This window comes from Apteryx rowi, unplaced genomic scaffold (genome assembly GCF_003343035.1).
Source record: "Apteryx rowi isolate R43461 unplaced genomic scaffold, aptRow1 scaffold_108, whole genome shotgun sequence".
Taxonomy (NCBI): domain Eukaryota; kingdom Metazoa; phylum Chordata; class Aves; order Apterygiformes; family Apterygidae; genus Apteryx; species Apteryx rowi.
Window position 1 is genome coordinate 1,421,065 of NW_020447286.1, and position 21,539 is coordinate 1,442,603.

At 37.2% G+C, this 21,539-nt stretch overlaps 1 protein-coding gene across 1 annotated transcript in view; it reads left to right on the forward strand.

Annotated features, from left to right (window-relative positions):
• The window catches only part of SEMA3E (semaphorin 3E), a 143,505-nt gene that overhangs the window by 114,611 nt on the left and 7,355 nt on the right, over positions 1-21,539 (forward strand). Inside the window, exons 7-14 of the mRNA XM_026071298.1 lie at positions 1,799-1,941; positions 4,454-4,568; positions 4,911-4,980; positions 6,281-6,425; positions 10,826-11,048; positions 13,474-13,565; positions 14,750-14,791; positions 17,903-18,069. Coding sequence (XP_025927083.1) covers positions 1,799-1,941; positions 4,454-4,568; positions 4,911-4,980; positions 6,281-6,425; positions 10,826-11,048; positions 13,474-13,565; positions 14,750-14,791; positions 17,903-18,069 — 997 coding nt within the window. The remainder of the gene's footprint in view (positions 1-1,798; positions 1,942-4,453; positions 4,569-4,910; positions 4,981-6,280; positions 6,426-10,825; positions 11,049-13,473; positions 13,566-14,749; positions 14,792-17,902; positions 18,070-21,539) is intronic.

The window sequence follows — 21,539 nt, forward strand, 5'->3', positions numbered from 1 at the left end:
GATTTAGCAAGTACGACTTTGGAATCCTTCATTTTTCACTTTTAAAAATATTTTAGTTTACACTCTGGATATTTTATATTATTTCATGACATTTCAGATATAATGAAAGTAATATTTTTAAATTCTCTATTTAATTAATAGGAGCTTCTACTTAGAATTGCTAGATGAGATCATGTTGTCTTTAATGTTGTAATAAAACAACTGAACCTTTTGCCAAGTTGTGTGCTATAGAGATGTCATGCAATAACATAAAATAATAAAAATATGAAGATTATACAGTTAAATAAAAAGTTAAAGCATGTTATTTTTAAATAAAAACATTGAAATATTCAAGAATAAAAATATTAAGAAAATTCATGTGATGGGAAATCTAGAAAATGCTTCCTATTCTTCAATTTGGAATGAAATTGAATTTCATAATACTCAAATTTCCTGTGAAATGTAGAATCAGAACCTTGATTTATCTTGCTCCAATAGTACTGACATTTTTCATCTTAATAGTGACAGAGTTGCAGCTAATGTTTGGCAAGGAGAGTCAGTAATCGCCTTTTTATAGTGATTCATATGGAGAACATCATCTTTTCAGTAAACCTAGCTAGAAAGGACATGCAAGCTTTTTGTCTAAAATTCCAGGACAGTTTTGTCTTGAATCTAAAAAAAAGAGAGAAAACAGTTCTGCTGCATGCTTTTTCCTGAATGAATCCGACCTCAGACTTCAATTACATTAATTTTATAAATATGTGTTCAAAATGTTCTGATATCTACTTAAGTCCAATACTTAGACCTTTGTTGACTTGCATGTTTTAACTAGTCATATATAGACACCAACAAGCAAGTAAATTTTCTCTTCTTCTCAACCTTCTCTGGAAGTTTTCATTATTTTAAATTTAGGATTCTTGAAATTAAGACCTCAGACTTCTATACTTGAAATTTTAAATTTGTAGCCAAGCAATACTTTTAAATGCACCGTGAAAACCATTTCAGAAAATTATCAAGCAAATGTTCTCTAGCAATGTCTTAAAAATAAGACTGTTTTCATATAAAACAAGAATTTAGAAAATACTTACATTACCCGCTGCCTCTTATGAACTCAGACCAATGGAATGAATGCCATTCTTACTGAAAGAGCTAGTAAAAGCTTTGCTACAGTTCTGCGAGATGAAATCGTTCACTGCTCTGCTTGGTTTGCGGTTAAAAGACATACAGCAGAGACCAAAGTTCAAACTTTGCAGTTTCAATTTTGCAGTGAAAAGTCAAAACAGAAAAATTTCAGAAGGTTTTTATTTCATGACAAAGATGCACAAAGCATCTTCTATCTATAAGTCTGTACACCATCTATTGGCTGAACTATCAGACCTTTCTCTTTATCTAAAAGGCTGTTTGTCTGAAGCTGAGGTTGTCATTCCTATGTCTGATTTGTATGGGACCAGAGATTGTTATGTGAGTACACTGCCAAGTTTTATTCTAACCCAAACTAAAATATATAAACCCTAGAGAACAGGACTGGAAAGAGATCTTTTTTATACACATATACAAAGGAATATTGATTTGTGAATTAGAGCTACAAGAATAGTTTAATACTAATATTTTCCACATGTTCTGTAGATACCCACCCACATGAAATAATTTTTTTTTTCCTATTTCCATCACCCTGTTCCCCATTGGTAGCTCTCTGACTGACAGATCTTTAATTCTTTCATTTTATTTTTCTCTTTGCTACTAGTTGTTTTTAAAGATTGAAAAAAAAAGAATGTTTTAATTAACTTGATCCTCAACTCATTTTTGTTTTCTTTTAAAGAACCAAAGTTTGTTGGCTCATACATGATTCCTGACAATGAAGACCACGATGATAATAAAGTATATTTCTTCTTTACTGAAAAAGCATTGGAGGCAGAGACAAGCACTCATGCCATTTATACCAGAGTAGGACGCGTGTGTGCGGTAAGATTCTTTTCCTTATTCCCTAGTTGAATGAAAAAAAAGCAAGCTCCTTTTTTCAGTCCTTCTCCCACCAGCAAATATGGCATCAGTTAATGCATGTGCGAGTAAGGTATAGCTTTGAATGAAAACCCTATATCTAAACTTTCTCAAACATTAGAAAACTCTAAATCTAACCCTAAATCTAGGCTTGAAGCTGAATTCTGCTTCAGGGAGGGCAAAGTTCAGAAATCATGTTATTTAACTCCATCTCTCTTTGTGTTTATTTGTGGTAACAGTAATAGTAATTACCCACAGGACTCATTTACCAACCAGATTTTCTATTCACATCATGGCTCCATCATCCTCAGTATCGGCTGCAGGTCCAAAGCCTTTTGCAGCTCTTCCAGCTGATATAACTTGAGGGCCCCTTGTATTCCCAGGTGATGGGACAAGCCCAGCCACCAGCCCTCTCTGACGTTCACTCTTGCCTTCCCTATTCTGTCTGCAAGGACCTGACATGACTCATCTCCATTTGTGCAGGCTCAACAGCTGTCCTATCAATCTGATGGCTTTTGCAGCCAGTTGTAAATTTTGAAAACCTCTTTTTTAGTGCATGAACGATAAGAGGGACCCAATGTCAACTGTCTACAGAGTGTTTTATAAATAGTGGCTTATTAATGTTTTCGTTTCATCTGTCACTCCTCTTCCTCTCGTCAGCCACTAAGGAAAATCATTCCCTTTTTGCAGATAAGGAAACTAGGAAAAAAGATTGAATTATCCAGCAAATTATTATTACAGCCAGGCATAAGTTTACCAAGAGGAGCAGAAAAGACATGAGGAGAGGTCTTGCTCCCCTCACTGCCCTGCTTGATGATTGGTTTCCCACTCTGACCATGCACCTAGTGGACTGATGTCTTTTTGACTCCTTGCTCCCACTCACAACAAAGAGAAGTCAGGTAGCTGCTGGAGAGGAGCAGTGTTAAGATGTGAGCTCCCCAGTTTAAGCTACCCACAACTGATCCTCTCCTAACACCTGATGATGTTTGGGTCCATTTCTCTTCTATTAATTGATCAAAGGTAAGGCTGATGAGAGGAGATCTCCCATTACCATTGGGACTATATCTGCTTGATTAAAGGCAGGAATAAATTAATTTCTTAGCATCCAGTTTGGTTTTTGAAGCAAATTGCATCCTTCCTTCTTTAACTGTAGGAGACACTTTCCTAAAACTGATGCACATAAAGCATGATACAGGTCAAAAATGTTCTGTCAGTTGAGTGGTATGCTAAATGTCACATATGCTCACCATCATATTGCTTATTAAAATTTCTTACAGAGTACTCACATATGACTTAAAATATCTGAGGTATGCAGGGTACCAAATTGCAACCTAAGATTTGAATGTTCACAGCACTAGTTAGCATTCTGAATTCAAGCCTGAATCAAGATCTGAAGTATAATTCTTTGGCCTATGTTCTGTTAGATGTCAGAATATATTATTTTAATAGTTCCCTCTTGTCTGAAATATATCCACCTGAATTTCTTATCTCTAACCATGAGTTAATCCAAAATCCCACAGACCTTTCTCCTCCACACGTCCAAAACTCTGAATGCTTTATCATCTAGACATTAACTTTGCAGCCTTCCCTCCATATGTTATAAATCAAATTTGACTTAACTAATACCAAAAATACAGAGAGCTAGCTGTCCATTAAAGGCTATTAAGAACTGACTTATCCAGCTTTTACCTTCTCATCTGAGCTGTACCAGGTTTTGGAATTCAGGAGCAGCTACTCTGTCTATTTCTACTTTTCTGAGGAAAGCAGATGTCTATTCGTTTTTGTAAGATTTCAGTGCAAAGCTGAGTTAATCAATTAATTTCAGTAGTTTAAAGTTGTGAGAAGAGTCTTGAAAGCCTAAAAGAGTCTTCAGCATTCAATTATACAGTCTACCTGAGTATAAGGCTTTGCATGCTTTTGAGGATGCTATATGAAGGTTACAGAGTCCCATCACTAAGTTGCACTAATCCCCTCTCCCCTTCTTGACAGTCCCAACAGCAGAAAAAGATCAGTCAACCGCAACAAAGGGCAAATAATTTTAAGTTGCTGAGACATTGTTAGAGCACCATGTAGACGCTTGCATTGTCCCAGCTGTACCAGCTCTATAAATAGATTTAGGGCATCAGTGAAGCATTGAGCTCCTAAAGCAAAGCTAAACTTTGCTGATGTACTTGGTACATTCAGTTAACAAAAATGAGAAATATGAAAGGGTTACAACAGTTCAAACTAGCCATAGATACGATATGGAATTAAAAAATTTCTTACAAACCCACAGCTCTTTCTGACAATTGGACTTGATCATTGCAATCTTACTGAAAACTGACTCCAGAGAAATAGTATCAGTAATGCACATGTGGTTTGAAAATGTATGCTTTTAACATTACAAGATACAATGAGTGGGTAATTCAGCAGAGATGTTTGTGCTGCTAGACGTATTCATCCAAATTACCATCAGCATTTGTTTCTTTCTACACAGAATGATATGGGAGGACAACGAATGCTGGTGAATAAATGGAGCACTTTCCTCAAAACCAGGCTAGTCTGCTCTGTGCCAGGGAGAAATGGAATTGATACACATTTTGATGAATTAGGTAAATATCCTAGATTGCAACAAACTTAAAACCATTGTATAAAATAGGAACTTCCATGATAATTCATCTTACCCTTAAATATTGTACTTGTATTCATTATCAGGAAGTGGTTGGCAGTGTTTTGATTCCAAGGTTTATGAAGTCTTATACATATGGAGTTGACTATCATCAATTATGCCTTTACTTATTATACTGTTTTTAAAGACAACTTTTAATACCTACATGAAATTGAGTACCATATACGAGTAAAATAAGATCACACCTTTAACAAACAACAAAGTGTCTCTTTTGAGACTGAGAAGACTAGTTCGCTATAAATAACATTGCATTTACATTTTACAGAAGATGTGTTTTTGCTACAAACTCGGGATAACAAAAACCCAGTGATATTTGGACTCTTCAACACTACAAGGTAAACAACTAGAAGAAAAAGTAATAGCAGTAGAGGAGTGTTTGAACAGCCTGTTGAGATGGAAGCTGCATGATAAACACCGCATAGCAAACATATAGTAAACAATTTACTCCCTGTTCTATTCACAATGTACTTCCTCTTTAATGTAAAAACTGCACTATGACATTCAGAAGCCTGAAATATCACACAGTGATCCAGTCTACCTGTTTCCCAGAAAGACATAAATTAATCAAATGTTCCTCTGCTTGAAAATTTTCTTGTGCCCAAGTTTATGCTCTCCTCCATGATTATGAGAGCAGCCTGGGATCCTTTCAGAGGGCCTCTGTGATTCAAGGTTAAGTAGGCAGCAGCTTAAATCCTTCTGCCTTCCTGGTGAAGTCTAAAATGTTAGTTGTGCTGTTGCTGGTGGCCTCCTTTTCTGCAACAGCCTAGTTCAAGTGTTAGCTTGCAGTACTGTTTCGTGGTGATCTAACGGCTAATTTAGGATGCAACTGGTAGAGGGGAGCAGCTGTGCTATTGACACCGCTTTGCTCTCCTGATTCACGTTTTTGGAAGAGAGGCAGATCTGGTCTACTAGGAATGTAGTAGACAGTTTCTTACTGGTTCTCTATGCAAATAATATGTAAAGTGATCTGGATCATCTTCTGGATTCCTCAGAGATAATTGTTTTGTCCAGAGCATTGATGCCAACTTAAAAAAACAAACAAACAAACAAACAAAAAGAAAACTGAATTGCTTCTTTGGAACTATGCCCCAAAAATTTAAAAGTAGCAAAGATGCCTTCATAAAAGTTGATCTATATACAGCAATCTTTGTGGTCTTACTAACAATTCTGTCCAATATTCTTGTCCAATGTCATAGAAAGATTCTGGTTCATTTCAGTCAATATTGGATTATTCCCACCTCTCCAAGGTACACAGAATAGAAAAAAGCTATGAGAGGGAAAATAGTCAACTGTTTAGATAACTAATCAAAGACATAAAGACCTGAGTTCTGTTGTCTGTCTTTTCTCTGTGTCTGCAAACAACTAATTTAGAGCTAGTGTGTCTGTTTACCAACTTCAAATTTTGGGATAACAGCACCACACTGTTTCAGAGAAATGTTATAAATATGTTAAAGACTGCGTAAAGGACATCATATACAGTGGTTATAAGAAAAACATACAGGAAACACAAAGAAATGTTTCTCCCTGAACACTGTTGAAGTGTGATGTAGTCTTAATTACATAGTAACACCAGTGTTATATGCAATGAATGTGTCACATACTGTTTTAATAATGTCTTTGAATTTTACTTCATAGCAATATATTTAGAGGATATGCTATATGTGTCTACCATATGGCAAGTGTTCGAGCGGCTTTCAATGGACCATATGCTCATAAAGAAGGACCTGAATACCACTGGGCTCTATATGAAGGAAAAGTACCTTATCCTAGACCTGGTTCAGTAAGTGCAATCTATTCTCTGCTGTTTTGTTAATGTAAGTGAAGAATCACTTTCTTAGGCAAGGGGTAAATCCTCCATCATTGGAGATCCTTATATCAAGTCTGGTTCTTTCTAGAAGTAATGATCTAGCATACTCAAAATATGTTGGTTTGCTTAGAGAGATCAGTTAGTTAGATTTTATGACCCCCCAGCTCAGATGCCTGAGCTTATTCTGTGTCCTTGCAAAGAATATACAGATATGGAAACTATATTGCAAAGAACAGAACTGAGCAAAAATACTCATGCTTTCCACAATTTTCACATGAGTTTCTTTACAAACATTTTTTTTTTTTTGCCCCAGGTGGACAGTAAGTGAAGAAAAGAAACAAGACATATTTTGAATATACAATTCAGGTGGCATCTACTGTAGCATACTCTGAAATTATACAGGAGCTGTCATCGGGAGGGTTGCTCTTGCCTGGCATTTAGGTGTTTCAGTTGTCAGAGAGAATTTCTGGAGGAAATCACAGACATTATTTAGAGAAGTACTGAATTTCTACAAGTGATTTCTAATGTCTATGTTGATTTTTCATAGGCATCACACCTAATCCTCATCTCAAGCTCTGTTTCTATTTCCCCCTCTTTTTAGGTGTTTCTGAAGTTTCTATCACTGTAATATCTTAGCCAGGGATTCTCACTTACCAGGTCAGGCTGTGAGGAGGGCAGTCTCACATGCCACTGCCTGTCAGCGGCACTTGAGGGTGCACTTTGCATCGCAGGGAGCCGTCTCAGAGGTCAGGCACAGCCAGGGTCTCCCTCGCCTTCCGCTTCCTGCTGCAAGGCAGGAGGAATCCCGCCGCAGGCAAAGGCATTGCAGCAGGCAACGCCAGGATAACCCAGGGAAGGATCAGACCAGGGATTTCGTCTTCTCCCCACACCTTTTTGAAATGCAACTACTTAGCCATTCACAGCAACTGTTATCTCTTGCATAGCTGCTTTTATTTACACTCCCTGAAGGTCTACCCCTTACCATGGCTGTATTGTGCAGATTTTGACTCTGTGAGATGCAAAGACATTTCTAGCAGCTGTTTGGCTAAAACTCACACACAGCTTTCACACTTCACCTCTTTATCTTCTAGTAGGCTAGGAGTTTGTTCTCTTGAGCTTAACAGTGGAATAAACAGTTACTGGAGCTTTACTTTTGATGTTGTTTTTCCTTTGCTAACTGAATCAATATTCTCTTTTATACTAAAAGCAATCATATGCATAAGTAAACATTGTATGCATTTCATTTATCACTGAATCACAGGAATGAGAGGTGAAAGGCCTATTAGCTTATCTAGTCCATGCCAATACAGCTTTTCTCCCTGTATGATTTCAAATGCACATCCTCTCTCATTTTAAATTACTTCTTTCCTCTGGTTCTCTTGGGGTTAGAGGCACAAGTCAAAATGCAGAAGAGGATGCTCCATAAAAAGAGATTATCTGGGATTTAAACACTGTAAATATGATTTAACTATCTTGACCTGTAAGCTACCACTATAATAATGCTGATGTCAATACCAATTTTTTTTTTCTTTTACTTGATGTGAATCAAAGTCAGTCATGGGTATTGAGTCAGGGTAGAAGAACAGATAAGTAAATTATCAATGTTTGAGCAAAACAGGAGAATTCAAAGGAATTATTGGCTTCCTGTTTGATCATTGCTATAGAAAAATTACAACATTTATAAGTGACCAAATAAAAATGAGACGGTACTATGCATGGATTGCAGAATTTCTGTATATTTCACAGAGATTATATGGTCCAAATTCTCAAAGTGGGATTCTTTTTTTTTTTTTTTTTCCCCAGGCAGTAGAACATATCAAAGATCTTACCTGGACAAGAGCTAAACCCAAGCAAGAATTCAGTATTAATCACTATAGTCATTATGTATTTGATATCTACTAGCATTGAAGGTTAAATGATGTTCTTTAGGAAGAAGTGTCCTTCTAGACAAGCTAGAACTCCAGCAAAGTTGACAAGGACAAGACTCAGGAGCTGAAAGAGATATAAAAGAACAGAGCAATTAATTTTCCCAGTATCACAGAAAAAGTTAGCTGTGGAACCAGGTCTCCCAAGTGTTAATCAATTTAATCATATTTGTCTCTGCAGGTTGGAGAGCCCATCAGAGGCTGGACTAGCTGGCTATGCCAGCCTTAGCGAACAGAGGTTTCATTCATTTTTCGCTGCTCATTTAGGGCACAGTTTAGAGGTCTTTTAAATGCTTTTCTAGTAGCATGAAGAGACAGTTTGCTTTGGGCTCTAGTCCACAGTGTTGGGCTTCACACTCCAAAGAACAGGTCAGCATAGTGGTAAACTGAATCCCACTACCTTTCCCATCGTCAGTTAAATAGAAGAGTGACAGTGACAAAGAATCAAAAATAAGCTACTGTTAGGCATCTCTGAGAGTCAGTGTTCTTTGATCTTAGCTATTGAATGGGGAAAGATGGAGTCTGTAAGGAATGAGAAAAGAGCTTAAAGCTAAATAAATTGAAAACCTCTGTTAGAATCACAATGGTTCTGACAGACTCTGCAATCTGCCACTCTCTAAAGTCTGCTTGAAGCATTGCTTCTGTCATAATCTAGATTCCTACTCTGCTGATTCACTTAGTGTATTTAGACAGTGATGCTTTTGAGAATGACATTAGTTACCTCAAAAATGGTGTTGATAGACTTCAGAGGCAGCTGCATCTACTGTTTCCTTTCTAAACAACCTGATTTATTTAATTAAAAATGAAAAGCCTGTGAAGGATCATTTTTATTAAATCTCTCCAGGGCTAGAACTTTGCAAAGGAACTTGGCAATGCCTATTCACTTGATATGCTGTGTGGTGCATGGAAAGCAGAGGTTTAGCCTGTCTTAATGTTCAAACTCTGTCTCTTTATTGCAAACAGCCAGTGAAATTCCATCACTAGGTTGATTAGACAATTACTTCAAAGTCAACATTGAACAAATACTTTCCTGTAGCTAAGCCCAAAAAGTGGAAACAAACATTGCCCCACTTGACAAGTGCGGGAGTTTGTTATTGTCAATTACAGTTGACCACAAGTTTAAAATTACTGTTTCCAGTAAACATAAAGAGTATTTTATTTCATTTTATTGATTGAAAATCCAATTTAAATAGGGAGAGCCTGCTACTGTGGCTTTGCTTGAAATACTTCTTAAAACCACACTCTCTTATGAATATTCAGAGAACGTAGATGGTTACTGAGATATTTCCAGCTTGATCATAAATGGTTTCAGTTAGACATTGTGAAATGTAGAATCAGTGTTCAGCTGGGAACACTATATCCTGTCCTTTACAAAGCATCCTAAATTAACTTCCATGTCTAACGCATTAAATTATCCCTAATTGCACATTTGACCAAAGGAGTAAACCTCTTTTAATCAATCAATCATTAACATAAAGTGTATTTGCTTTGCAAAATGGTAGGTTGATCGATGCAAACATTGGGATTTCAAGTTAACTGTGATATATAATACTGCCATCATGAGTTAGGAATTAGAATTAAATGTTTAGAAGAATTTAGTAGAATTACTGTTAGAAGTCTTGAGATCAAGAATTACTGTTTCTGTTGGCATAATTTTTAAGTGTGCTTAGTTTCTTATGGTAATACATTTCACAGTCAAAACTAAGTAAACTAGAGATTGATATCAAGCATTACTATTCTGCTGACTTTACATGGAGGTCTCTACTGGGATAGGAAACCCCTTTCTCCTACCTGATTTATGGTAAACAGATGTCAATGGCCAGATTCAATATGAATTTGGGGAAGAAATAATCAGTATGTTTTTTGTGAAAACCTAACTGTATCAATATTTCAAAATTTCACCCTTAAAACTGCTTTACAAAATAAAACTTTATTTTAAACAAAAACATCTTTTTGAAAATGTGACTGGTGTTGTATAGACCTCGCTGTCTTCCCAAGATATCAGTAGACCTTGCGTGTATAATTAAGAGCTTCTCCATAAAATGTTGAGTGCATTTGATTGTATTTCTTTATGACCACATACATATCAAGAGCGTGATAATAGTTATCTGTGTGTAGACTCTGTGTGCGTGCATTCAGAGAGAGATATAACCAAAAAAGCGGTCAAATGTAAGCTCTTAGTACGTCAGGCAGGAAGCAGCTGGCTCTCCCTAGACATGAGAATGCCAAGGCTCTGCTCGGCATTCCCTTTCTCTGCTTCTCATCATTAAAAACCACACATGCATAAAGCACTGGGACAATATGCTGTCCCAATTCCTACTATGGTTTTCTGTGACTGTTTTTATGCTGGGCTTTGTGTAGAATTGTCTTCACCCTGGAAAACAAGACCTGTCTCTGACAACTTATTTGCCAAACCAGAGGGATAATCTGTGTTTTATGTTTTTGCAGTGTGCCAGCAAAGTGAATGGTGGCCTGTACACTACCACCAAAGACTATCCTGATGAAGCTGTCCATTTTGCAAGGAGTCATCCACTGATGTATCAGCCCATCAGGCCTGTTCATAAGAGACCAATACTAGTTAAAACAGATGGAAAGTACAATCTTAAGCAAATAGCAGTGGACAGAGTGGAAGCTGAAGATGGGCAATATGATGTCTTGTTCATTGGTACAGGTAAATAAAGAAAGTTAAGAGGAAGTTGATGAAATAACTTTTTGACCTCCAGAATGAATGAAATTATGTTGTGTACAGTCCAGAAATGATAAAGACAGCACTCCTTTTAAACAACCACTCTTTGCATGACTATGCTAGTCTTCATTGATAGACTACTAATTGCCTTACAAAAGAGGTTAGTCATTCCAGACATATATTTCACTGTGGTGATAGCATGCAAAAAATGTTAGGGTATATATCTAAAGCTTTCAGACCTGCATTATGACACAGCTCAAGGAAAGAAGGAGGAAATCCCCAAGTTTATGGTTCAAAAGGAAATTGTTAGAAGTTTTCTGCCAAGTTTTCTTGTCTTTCCCTTGCACTGTTTTCATAAAATACATAGTCCCTGTTTAAAGTGGATTTTTTTAAACACTTACCAAACAAATATGAATAAGATCAAATATATCATAGAACTGCCCTTATACTAATCGGTCAGAGAAAAATACACATACTAAAGGTATATGAAAAAATAAGAAAACATAAGAAAATAAGAGGAATGCCTGGAACTAGATATGAATTTGGTCACATCTACTCTGTCTGGAAAGTATCCAAGGATGCATACATTCACATTTATCAGTTTAACAACAAGAATGATGTCACAAATCACTTTGACCATTTTGTCAAGGAACACTTTTACAGTGAATTATTTTTTACTAACAAAATTTCTCTGATAAGCACATTTCAGTGTGGAGAACATTCAAAAGAAGCATGTTTACAGAATACCAAATGCTTATTTATATTAGCACTGTTTTCTAAGCTTTTTAAATGTTGGAATCAATATGTGGTCTAAAAGATTAGGCCATCCCTTGCGTCACTTATTTCTCTACATAATCCCTACAGCAGATTTTAAATAGTGACCAGATTTTTCTTATTTTACACTTGCATTTATGGCTGAGATATTATATCAAATACTTGTGTGCAAGACCTCTGTTGAGCAAAGTTGAAACCAATGGGACTGCTCATTACAGTTAAGTATGTGCTTTAGAGCTTTGTTGGACTGGCACCTAACAGCTGCTTAGACTTCTTGAAATGTCTAATCTCAGGTGACAAGAAATTCCAACGTAGGAATTTTGGCTTTAGAAAATCTAAGACAAATCCTGCAATCTCCACTCTGGCAAAACTCTCATCAAAAACCTCAGGGGTTTCCTTGGCATTAGAATATTAGAAAGGGTTAATCTTCTTTCATCTGAGTCCAGCACTTACAGTGTAACATTAGCGTGCAGGCTCTTACAGCATAGCAGAAGTTTCCTTAGGGCAGCTGCGTAGATTAGAAAGGTTTATCAAAGGAGAAGTCTGAATGTCAGGCCAACAGTCCACATGTCCGTCAGCAGATATTTGAAAATCTGAGCCCAGACTGCAATTTCTTTTAACTGTCCCCTCACAAAATGGATGCATTTGATTACATTTTCTCTTTGAGAAGTAGTGTATGACCCCACTTTAATGGTTCTTCTTTATGTTTACTCCTTTGATCTTTTGCTGAACTTTTTTTTTCCCCAGTGCTTGTCTGCTGAATATTTCCCCTGTAAATCAAAGATGACTGAAAATAACAGAAGAAAGCAAGTGATATTTCCCACTGTTGATGACAGATTTTCAGATTAAGGAAAGCAAGACTTTTCTAATAACAGTCAGCAAGACAAAGCTGAAATGGTGGAAGACCAGATGCTGTTCTTGTGCTTTAATTTCCTGTAACAGAGTTGTACTGACAGAGAGAGAGATAGCTCTAAACTCCAGTGTTTCTTAAGCTTTTTGAAAGTGCAGCTCTTCTTTAGTTCATCTTTCTTTGATTAACATCCTCAGCTCAATAACCTCTCAGTGCTTCCTTAGTGGGGAAGTGAAAACCCCATGTAACGAGCCCCTGAAGGTGTTTGTACTCTTGCCTGGAGGAACGGAGCTGCTGCCAGCAATTAAGGATAGTTAGCAGTTTCCTAACTAGCGTTAGATCAGATCTCAGATCCTATAATTAAAGCCATTTTACACTCACCTGCCTTCATGGAACTGAGCTCCTGCCTACTCTCATTTCTTCTAATAAGATACTGTTGGCCTCTTTGTTCTTTTTGCAGATCACCAAGGGGTTATGACCCAGAGTTTGAAAAATATTAGTCAATTAATCATGGAGCTCAGGGACATCTTAGCTGTATTCTTGACTCACTTATTTGTCAGATAGTCTTGAGCATGTCACAATGTTGCTGGGTCTTGTTTTACAAATTGTCACATGTCTGCATTTTCTAAGAGTAAGAACTGTCATCAGTAAAAGTAATAGCAATATGCAATGGATTCTATGTATTTGTAAGTTTATCAATTTGAAGAAGTTATTTTAATATTTATTGAAGGCCATTTAAAAGTTTCCACTAGTTATAACCACTAGAATTTTTTAATCTATTCCCAGATAACGGAGTTGTGCTGAAAGTCATTACAATTTATAATCAAGAGACAGAATCAATGGAAGAAGTGATTCTTGAAGAGCTGCAAGTATTCAAGGTGCATTGTGCTGTATATGAAGCATGAATACAACTGTCTTGAATTTCCTTCAGAATTAAAATGCCTAAAATTCTGAGGATGGTTGAATATTTAGTAGCTGTGTACAAGAAACTAATAATCTAGTCATTTTATGGTAGGAAATCTTCATTTTATACTGAAGTTTTTCTGAAATGGAGTTGCAGCCCAAGTACTGAAGCACATTGCAGCAAAGATAGGACTCTGTTTAAATACTTAGAGGTTGTAGTGCAACTTCTTATTAGAAACTTATTGCATTTTATTTCCTTTTCCCTCATATCCTATTAAGTTCTTAAAAGGGTAAAATTGCAAGCACAAAAATTTACCTAGAATCTTGGAACCTTAATGAAAGTCCAACAAGAAAAAGCCCAAAGCCCCAAAAGAGTGAGTCAGTTAATCTGTGTTTACTGTGGGAAAACCTGAGTCCTATTGAGGCAAAACACCATTCTGTTAAGGAATTATCCATGACTAGACCTCAGTATTTGGTGTGTGGCCCACGTGATACAATGAAATCCACAAAGTGAGTATTCACTGCACCTCATGTTAGCCATAGAAAGTAGAAGGCTGAGCTACTTTACATTACAGGCAAGGCCTAACATCCAAACTTAGATATTTACATTTGGTATCTGAATTTAGACAGTGTGACTATGGACTTGTCGTCTGGGGGTAAATCACTGAAATTGCTCCTCTTGATAAACCTTGTTTTCAATAGGCCTATTAAGGGCTGTGTCTTGCCTTTGCCCTGGGAAACCTGAGCAGAGGACAAAGAGGAAAATGCTAAGAGAAGGAATTCCTACTATATTTATCTTATCTTCAGTGAATGTTTTGTTATAAAGAACACTCCACTTATCACTCTCAAGTAGCACAAAAAGTATTTAGTGGTGGCAAAAGCTGATGTTATGTTTGACAGGGAAATTGTAGTGTTCTTGTGGATTTGATAATCTTGAATTACAAGTGTTGGTTGGTTGATTTTAAATAAACTTTTTCAAAGCAAAAGTTCTCAAAAACACAATTTCCTCATATCTTCCTGTAGCATCAGAACTTAGAGAAAATTAAAGCATTTAGCAGAGCTGTGCATAATAAGTAATAAGCAACACCATTTTACCTAATTTATTGTCATGGTAAAAAGTATTTGTTTTCTAAGCAAGGACATGTTTCTTATTTCCTAGGAGCCAGTTCCTATCATTTCTATGGAAATCTCTTCAAAAAGGGTACGTATTTGACGAGTTTGAAATATGAAGATTGTATAACTCAAATGTAGCAAAGTTATAAACTGTATAGAAATAAACATATAGCAGCCTAATGAGATCCAGACTGGTAATGTGTAATCTTTTTGTTACATAAACTTATAGTTAACGTGCTCTGTTTCTTTGTGAAACACTTATGTTTTTCAGGTCTAATGTTAAAACTTAAATCTCCTTAGTTCACACTATTTTTCATTTCAAAACAAGAAAAAAACATATCTGATTCATGAGTTAGTGGCATGGTAATCACAGCAGGGATTAGCTTGGTGGATATGGCAGCTCTAGGAAGAGCTCCTTGCTGATAAATGCAGACAGACTAACTGCAGGCCGATGGGGATATCAGTGCAAAGCAAGCCTTGCTGGCACTCGCACATGTTCAGTGTTCGCTCCCCATGGAAGGCAGCGTTGTTTGGAAACGATTCACTGTTGCTGAGTTTCTGCTACTCTAATAGAAACACCGAATTTATTACTCTTGTAGGTAGATTCTCATCATTACCTTTCCCAGACGTCCACTGTAACACAGGATGATTATATCTTAATACGAACATCTGCTGTAATATAGGTGCACATAACATAGCTAAATGCAAGTAACAATGAATGAAGATTGCATTCATAGGAGGTGGGGCGTGCCCAAACAAATCAGTTCTGTCTTGGTGGTTTGTTGACTCATATTCTTTCCATAGTTAAAGTAGAAAGACAAACTCTTATAGCGATTCAGAGGAGGATTCTAATTTTACATTTTCTGAATTATTTTCTGAAATAATCTATTTTTTTTTCATGGACTGTGGAAGAGCTCTGGAGACAAGATTGTCTAATACTGCACCTAAGTGATTATTTGGAGAAGGACTTGGGTGTCATTTTAGATACTTCTCTCACCTCTCTTTCTCAGTAAAATGTTGTAGTAAAAGGGTTGTAGTGGAAGTGTAAAAAGGAGATGCTGCATAAAAAGTGAGATAATCTTCCTCTGTTGCATCTAGCTCACAAATGGGCTGCTGCTACCAACTACACTAATTCAAGAAGGATCTGGAAACTCTGGAGAGAACTGTAAAAGGGCCACCAAAGCAATCCATTGGCTGAATAATAAACTTTCTTGTGAGAAGCAAAGGCAGCTTAACTTTTTCAAGATATCAAAGAGGAGATTGAAAGAGAACTGAATAGCCAGATATAAAATTTCACCCATCAGAATGGCTTCCTACTGTGTGTGTGGAGGCACTCTTCAACACTGATAGTAAAGCAATATCAAAACTAAATAAGCGAGTTCAACTTGTTGATCACAGGTGAATTTAATCTTGAAATAGGATGCATTTAATTAAATGTTGGATTTCTTCTTAGGGGCAGGATCAGCACCAAGTCATAGTGTCTTTAAAGTGAGACCTGTCAGTGGAAGTATGATTTAGTTGAGTTTATGTGAAAAAAAAGTTATGTAACTTCTCTGCCCTAGCATTTGTCCTGGCTGTTTGACCTTGGAGTTTGTGAATCTGTGGAGAGCTCCTTGCTAGCTTTGTCTCAATATCCTTATAACACTCACCAGAGATCACTAAATCTGGAGGTATAGTCAAATATCTTGTTTCAGGGCTGAGTTAGTAATCTGCAGGGGCTAGGAAAGAATGCTTTTGGATGTTCCATTGGCTAGATTTTGAATGAGTTTTGCCCTCCTCTGATGAATGAATAATTAATGTAGACTTTACCCCTGCTAAGAGATGAAAGAGAAAGTCTCAACTTGTATGTCTCACTGAAAGTGCTGTTCATGTCTTCTAGGACAATCATATTGCAGGCTTTGCAGACAAGAAAGAATTCCTCTCAGACAGGGATCCTAGGTTTTTTTCATCTTCCTTTCCAGTTGGCATATTGAATTCTTAGTTACTATCTTCCAGTGTATCTCAGCTGGAAAAGTCTTCAAGCATTGCTGTTATCAGTCTCTCCTATTCTTTTCCTCTGGCACTTTTGGGAGTTTAAATTTGTGGCCTAAACAAACATAGTAGGTGTAATTAGGAACAAGAAGCGGGTACCTGGATTAAATTTCATGTCGTGCGATGGACAGATCAGATTAAATGGGCTACCTGTATTTTCCAGCCTTAAACAGTTTTAAATCATGAAATTATGAAAGCTTGGTCTAAGGGCTGGAATTAGAGATGAAGTTTGGTGTTTAGGATAAACACAATTTAATGTCCATTAGGAATCCTTTTTCTGACTGCAAACCATGGAAGTAAGCAGTGCACGTGCAGTTTGCATTGCAGTGAACGCTGCATATTTCTGTGTTTAGTCCATTTACATTTATCAGCAAGATTTTTCTCAAATCCCTGTAAATTCAAGCTATTGTGTCCTGAATTTATTATGTCAGCATCTCATGAATCAGACTGATCATCTTTCATTTGCTTTGAATAGCACAATTATGTGAAATTAGAAAACTGAAACAGACTTAAATTAGTGCTGAAAAAAAATGAAATGATTTGATGAAAAAATGAAATGATCAGTCAATTTGTACAGAAATATTTTACAGTACCAGAAAAAAAGGTCTATCTATAATTTGTGTACTTAAGGATAATACAAATCATAATACTACTGTGCATGTGAATATGTGCCTGTATTGTAAGCAACCACATCAAGAGTTGAATTTACCTGATAACTCCCATTTTAAGACTGAGGTTGCTTATAATTTCGGCAAATTTGAACAACTTTGATTAAAATCTTTCATATCATGTTATTTTCTAGGATTGTTTAGGTGACAGACAAATGAAAAGAGGGAGATACAGGAAACTACACTGAGGGAGAAATACAAACATAAAACTCTCGCTATTCAGACACTGAGCTTACAAGTTTGAAATTTAGAAGCTAGGAAATGCTGGAATAAACTTGTTCTTTTTATGTTCTTTCTGCTCCTTTGTCCTCATGCACTAGAGTTTAGTCTGTATTTAAAGGCTTTCTTACAGAATAACCCTGCCTCCTTCAGGGCATAGGGTGGATGCACAAGTGGCAAGCAACTATACTTCTATCATTTTTTTAGGAAAAAATTGAGCCGTAACAGAAGTTTTAGTGGAAGCTTTAGGAGATTAACTGCATGTGTTAAATTTTCTACAGCAACAGCTCTACGTTGGATCCGAGTCAGTCATAGCACAAGTCAAATTCCATCAGTGTGACATGTATGGCACAGCCTGTGCCGACTGCTGTCTCGCTCGAGATCCTTACTGTGCTTGGGATGGAATATCTTGTTCCCGATACTATCCTACAGGAATTCAGGCAAAGAGGTGAGAATTGCTTCTTCCTGTGAAATCATTTTTGCCTAAAACATACATAAAGAGTTCCCATTGAAACACAAATTATTTCATATCTCCCCCTCACACAAATAACTGAACAGCCCAGCCTTAGAGAACTGCAAGGGATCTGAATTAACAGGATAACATACACTGAAGCACTGGGAATACTTTTATGAATGAAGCAAATTTGCTTCTTAGTTATTATCTATAGTAAGTATTAAACAAATCTCCACTTCCTTATATCTCTTCTGGTGGGAAGAGGAAAGATGGATGTTTCATTCTTTATGATGTCAGAAATATATTTTGGTAGTATTACACAGGAGATATATCCCACAGAAATATTATAAAAAACAGACTTTCAAAAAAGAAGAGAAGAATCTGGGTTAATAGCAAAATATCTCCCCTGCACAGAATGAAACTAGGATATTCACAAAAGCTAATGTTAGCCTAAGGAGGCTCATTTCTTTAGGCTTGCTCTAGAGTCAGTTTATAAAGACAGTGCTCTAGAGGCCAGTTCAAAGCATGAACCTAGCTTGAGTTCTTTAAGTCTTCCCCTGGGGAGACTTCTCCTCCCTATCTTGTCACTTGTTCATAGCTGCTGCCCTTCATTCTTCTGTCTAGTATTTTCCCGTGTATTTGCCCTCTTCCCTTCTCTCTCAAACCCAGGCCGGGTTCTCCAATTCAGCTACATACATAGCTGATAAAGCACATAAAACATGTATAGTTTAACGCACACCTTTTCCCACGACTTTAAGACCGATTTGCCACTAGACCAAGTCATTTGTAGCCTTTAGCCAGCAAAACTTTGGTTTTGAAAAATTCAGGTCTTCTCTGTAGCTTTCTTTAATTTGCTCTTTCTGTAAAGACATGTTTATATATTACATGGAGTCACCTATAGTGATTCCAAGGATTAAATTTAATTGGGTAACTCTTCTTGTCTGGAGACAGCTTTAAAAACCAGGGGAAACAGTTCATTCAAAAGGAAATCACACTATCCCTGAACTGATCTTTTTTTCTCAAGGAAAAATGGGAAATATTTATTTTTTTTTATCCTGCAGGCTTTTTCTTTCCATGAACCTGGATGCTTGGTGAAGGCAAACAAATACACTGCTGATTATAGGCAGGCATAACAGACATTTCTGTGGATTTTCTAAAAGATAATGAACAGAGGAAGTATTGGGTAACACAACTTTTTGTATAGGGCACATCATTAAAAAAAGTCAAAATGAGAAAGATAGCCAGTGACTCAGCAAAATTAAGAACCTATCTGAGCTATTACAATTGTACCAGTTATAAATTAAACCAATAGGAAATCCACACCACTTTTGCAGGCACTTTTGCACTTTTTACATATCCTCTTGCAAGCAGACCTAGTGGCAGAAGTGGAATCTGTGGGCACATATAACATGACAAGCCTGGCTAAAATTCTCAGGATCCAGAATTTAAGCAGGAAAAAGAGAGATGATTTGCTATATAGTGGGCCAGGGAGATTTGTTTCCTCCAGTATAAGCAGAAATTGGGTTATCATAATTATAACGCACATGAGTTACTCATCTAACCATGTAAAAGCCTTTTTTTGGGGAAAAAAGGTTCCTACCAGCCTGCTAGGAGACCAAATCCCATTTATGTTGTTCTCCAGACTATTTATTGTCTAAGAAAAGATAAGAGAAACTCACTAGCTCCTTAACTCAGTTGCACATTTTTAGCATATTTCTCACTTAAGACAGATTCCAGAGTTGCAGCCCTTAAGTTTCCTGACACATGCATTTATCCAGGGTTGAGTGATACAAGCAGCACCCCAGGCATCTTCCTCTGCCTTACCTCAACAGCATTCAGCAGGTCAGTCTCTAAAAGAAGAAACTACTGCTGTTATCACCTTCCTTCTCTTAAGATAAGAGCTGCAGCAGTGGAGAGGGGATTTGCACTTTATTAATTGTTCTTGAAGTCTGCAAAACTTGTTTTATATTTAGGAATTCAGGGAAACAGCAGCAGAACTAATAATGTTGGGAGGGATGTGTAGTATTTGCTTTGTTCGCTTTAGGCAGCTATGAGTAGTTCAGAGCATTTTAAATTTAGGACCTTACATTCCCTGTGCAGTAAAGGCAGAGAGGCAGGGAGAGCTACTCAGGACCCATGTATGGAAGAATCCCGCTGGGTTCAAGGAGTGCCCTGCTAGAAAAGGCAGGTCTTGGTAGACAACATGGAGTTTTCTGATACCAAACCACCTTGAGCAGGAGATAACCTTGGCATGGCTGCCCTGTGCTCCAGACACAATTAACTCCACATCCTGGAGCGTACGAGGCTTGGTTTGGCTTGGCCTTGTCTCTGGGTCCAGCTTTCTAGGCAAGCTAGTAATGTGAGTACAAGGGCCATTAGGGAGGGCTTGTTCCCTCCCATTCCTCACAGCCCACCCTTCCTCGGTACTCATGTAGCAGCAGGTCCTAACATTGCAGGACACTTCATTTAGCTTTAATAACTAGGTCTATCAGTTCTAATGTGGCCCTCATACAGTATATTTAGGTGGGCTTTTGCATTTTAAAAGCAGCCCCGGTAGTGCAGTAAGAGCACTGTTAAGAGCTCTCTTTGTACTCTTAAGAGCAGTCCCATTAGTGAAGGGTTCCACATGGATACACAAGGTATTTCAACATGGATACACAATGTATCCCTCCCTCCCTTTGATTCAAATGCTATCTTCTTTAGATCCTAATGCCTGCAGGTATGACAAGTGTTTTGAGAAACATGAAATAGAAAAAAACTATAGACTAAGGAACATGCGGGATTTAGAGAGATGAACTGCAGCATAAATTCAGAAAAACCTCTGCTTGACAGCTGGGTACTGATTTATTTAATTTTGAAAGTTTATATTTTAATTCCTTGCAAATATATGGCCTGGATAATTAATCATCTTAATTAAGGACAAACAAAAAAAAAAGTCAAGAATCCCATACCCTGATGTGGGCAGTGTAGTATGCTATATCGTCATGCTAGTTACAGGCGGGCTCCTTCCGCATACTGCAAATAGTTAAAATGCCAAAAGAGAATTATATTGCATCAACTTCCATGAAATATGCCTGAGAAAGCAGGGAGTCCAAAGATCTGATTAAATGCTTTAATTCACTATTACATCAGTAATCTGAGTTAGTCAGGTTTCTTTTTTTTTTTTTTTTAATCTAAAGCGGCATTGAATTCTACAAATGAGATTCTTCACTGTGCTAACTCATAGTCCATGGTAAAAAAAGAGCTAAGGTATTTTAAAATGCCTTTCAAATTGGATAGACCCGGTAAGCTGTTATTACTTAGCTAACTTTAAGAATCTGACAGTCCCTCTCCTGCCTTTTCTCCCACGCTGGCCTCTCTCGCCAGCACGCACTCTGCTACAAATGCAACCGCGCGCTTCCTCCGTCACGGTTTGTGACGGGATCTACAAAAAGAACTCTGAACGGATTTCCCCCCCCCCCCCA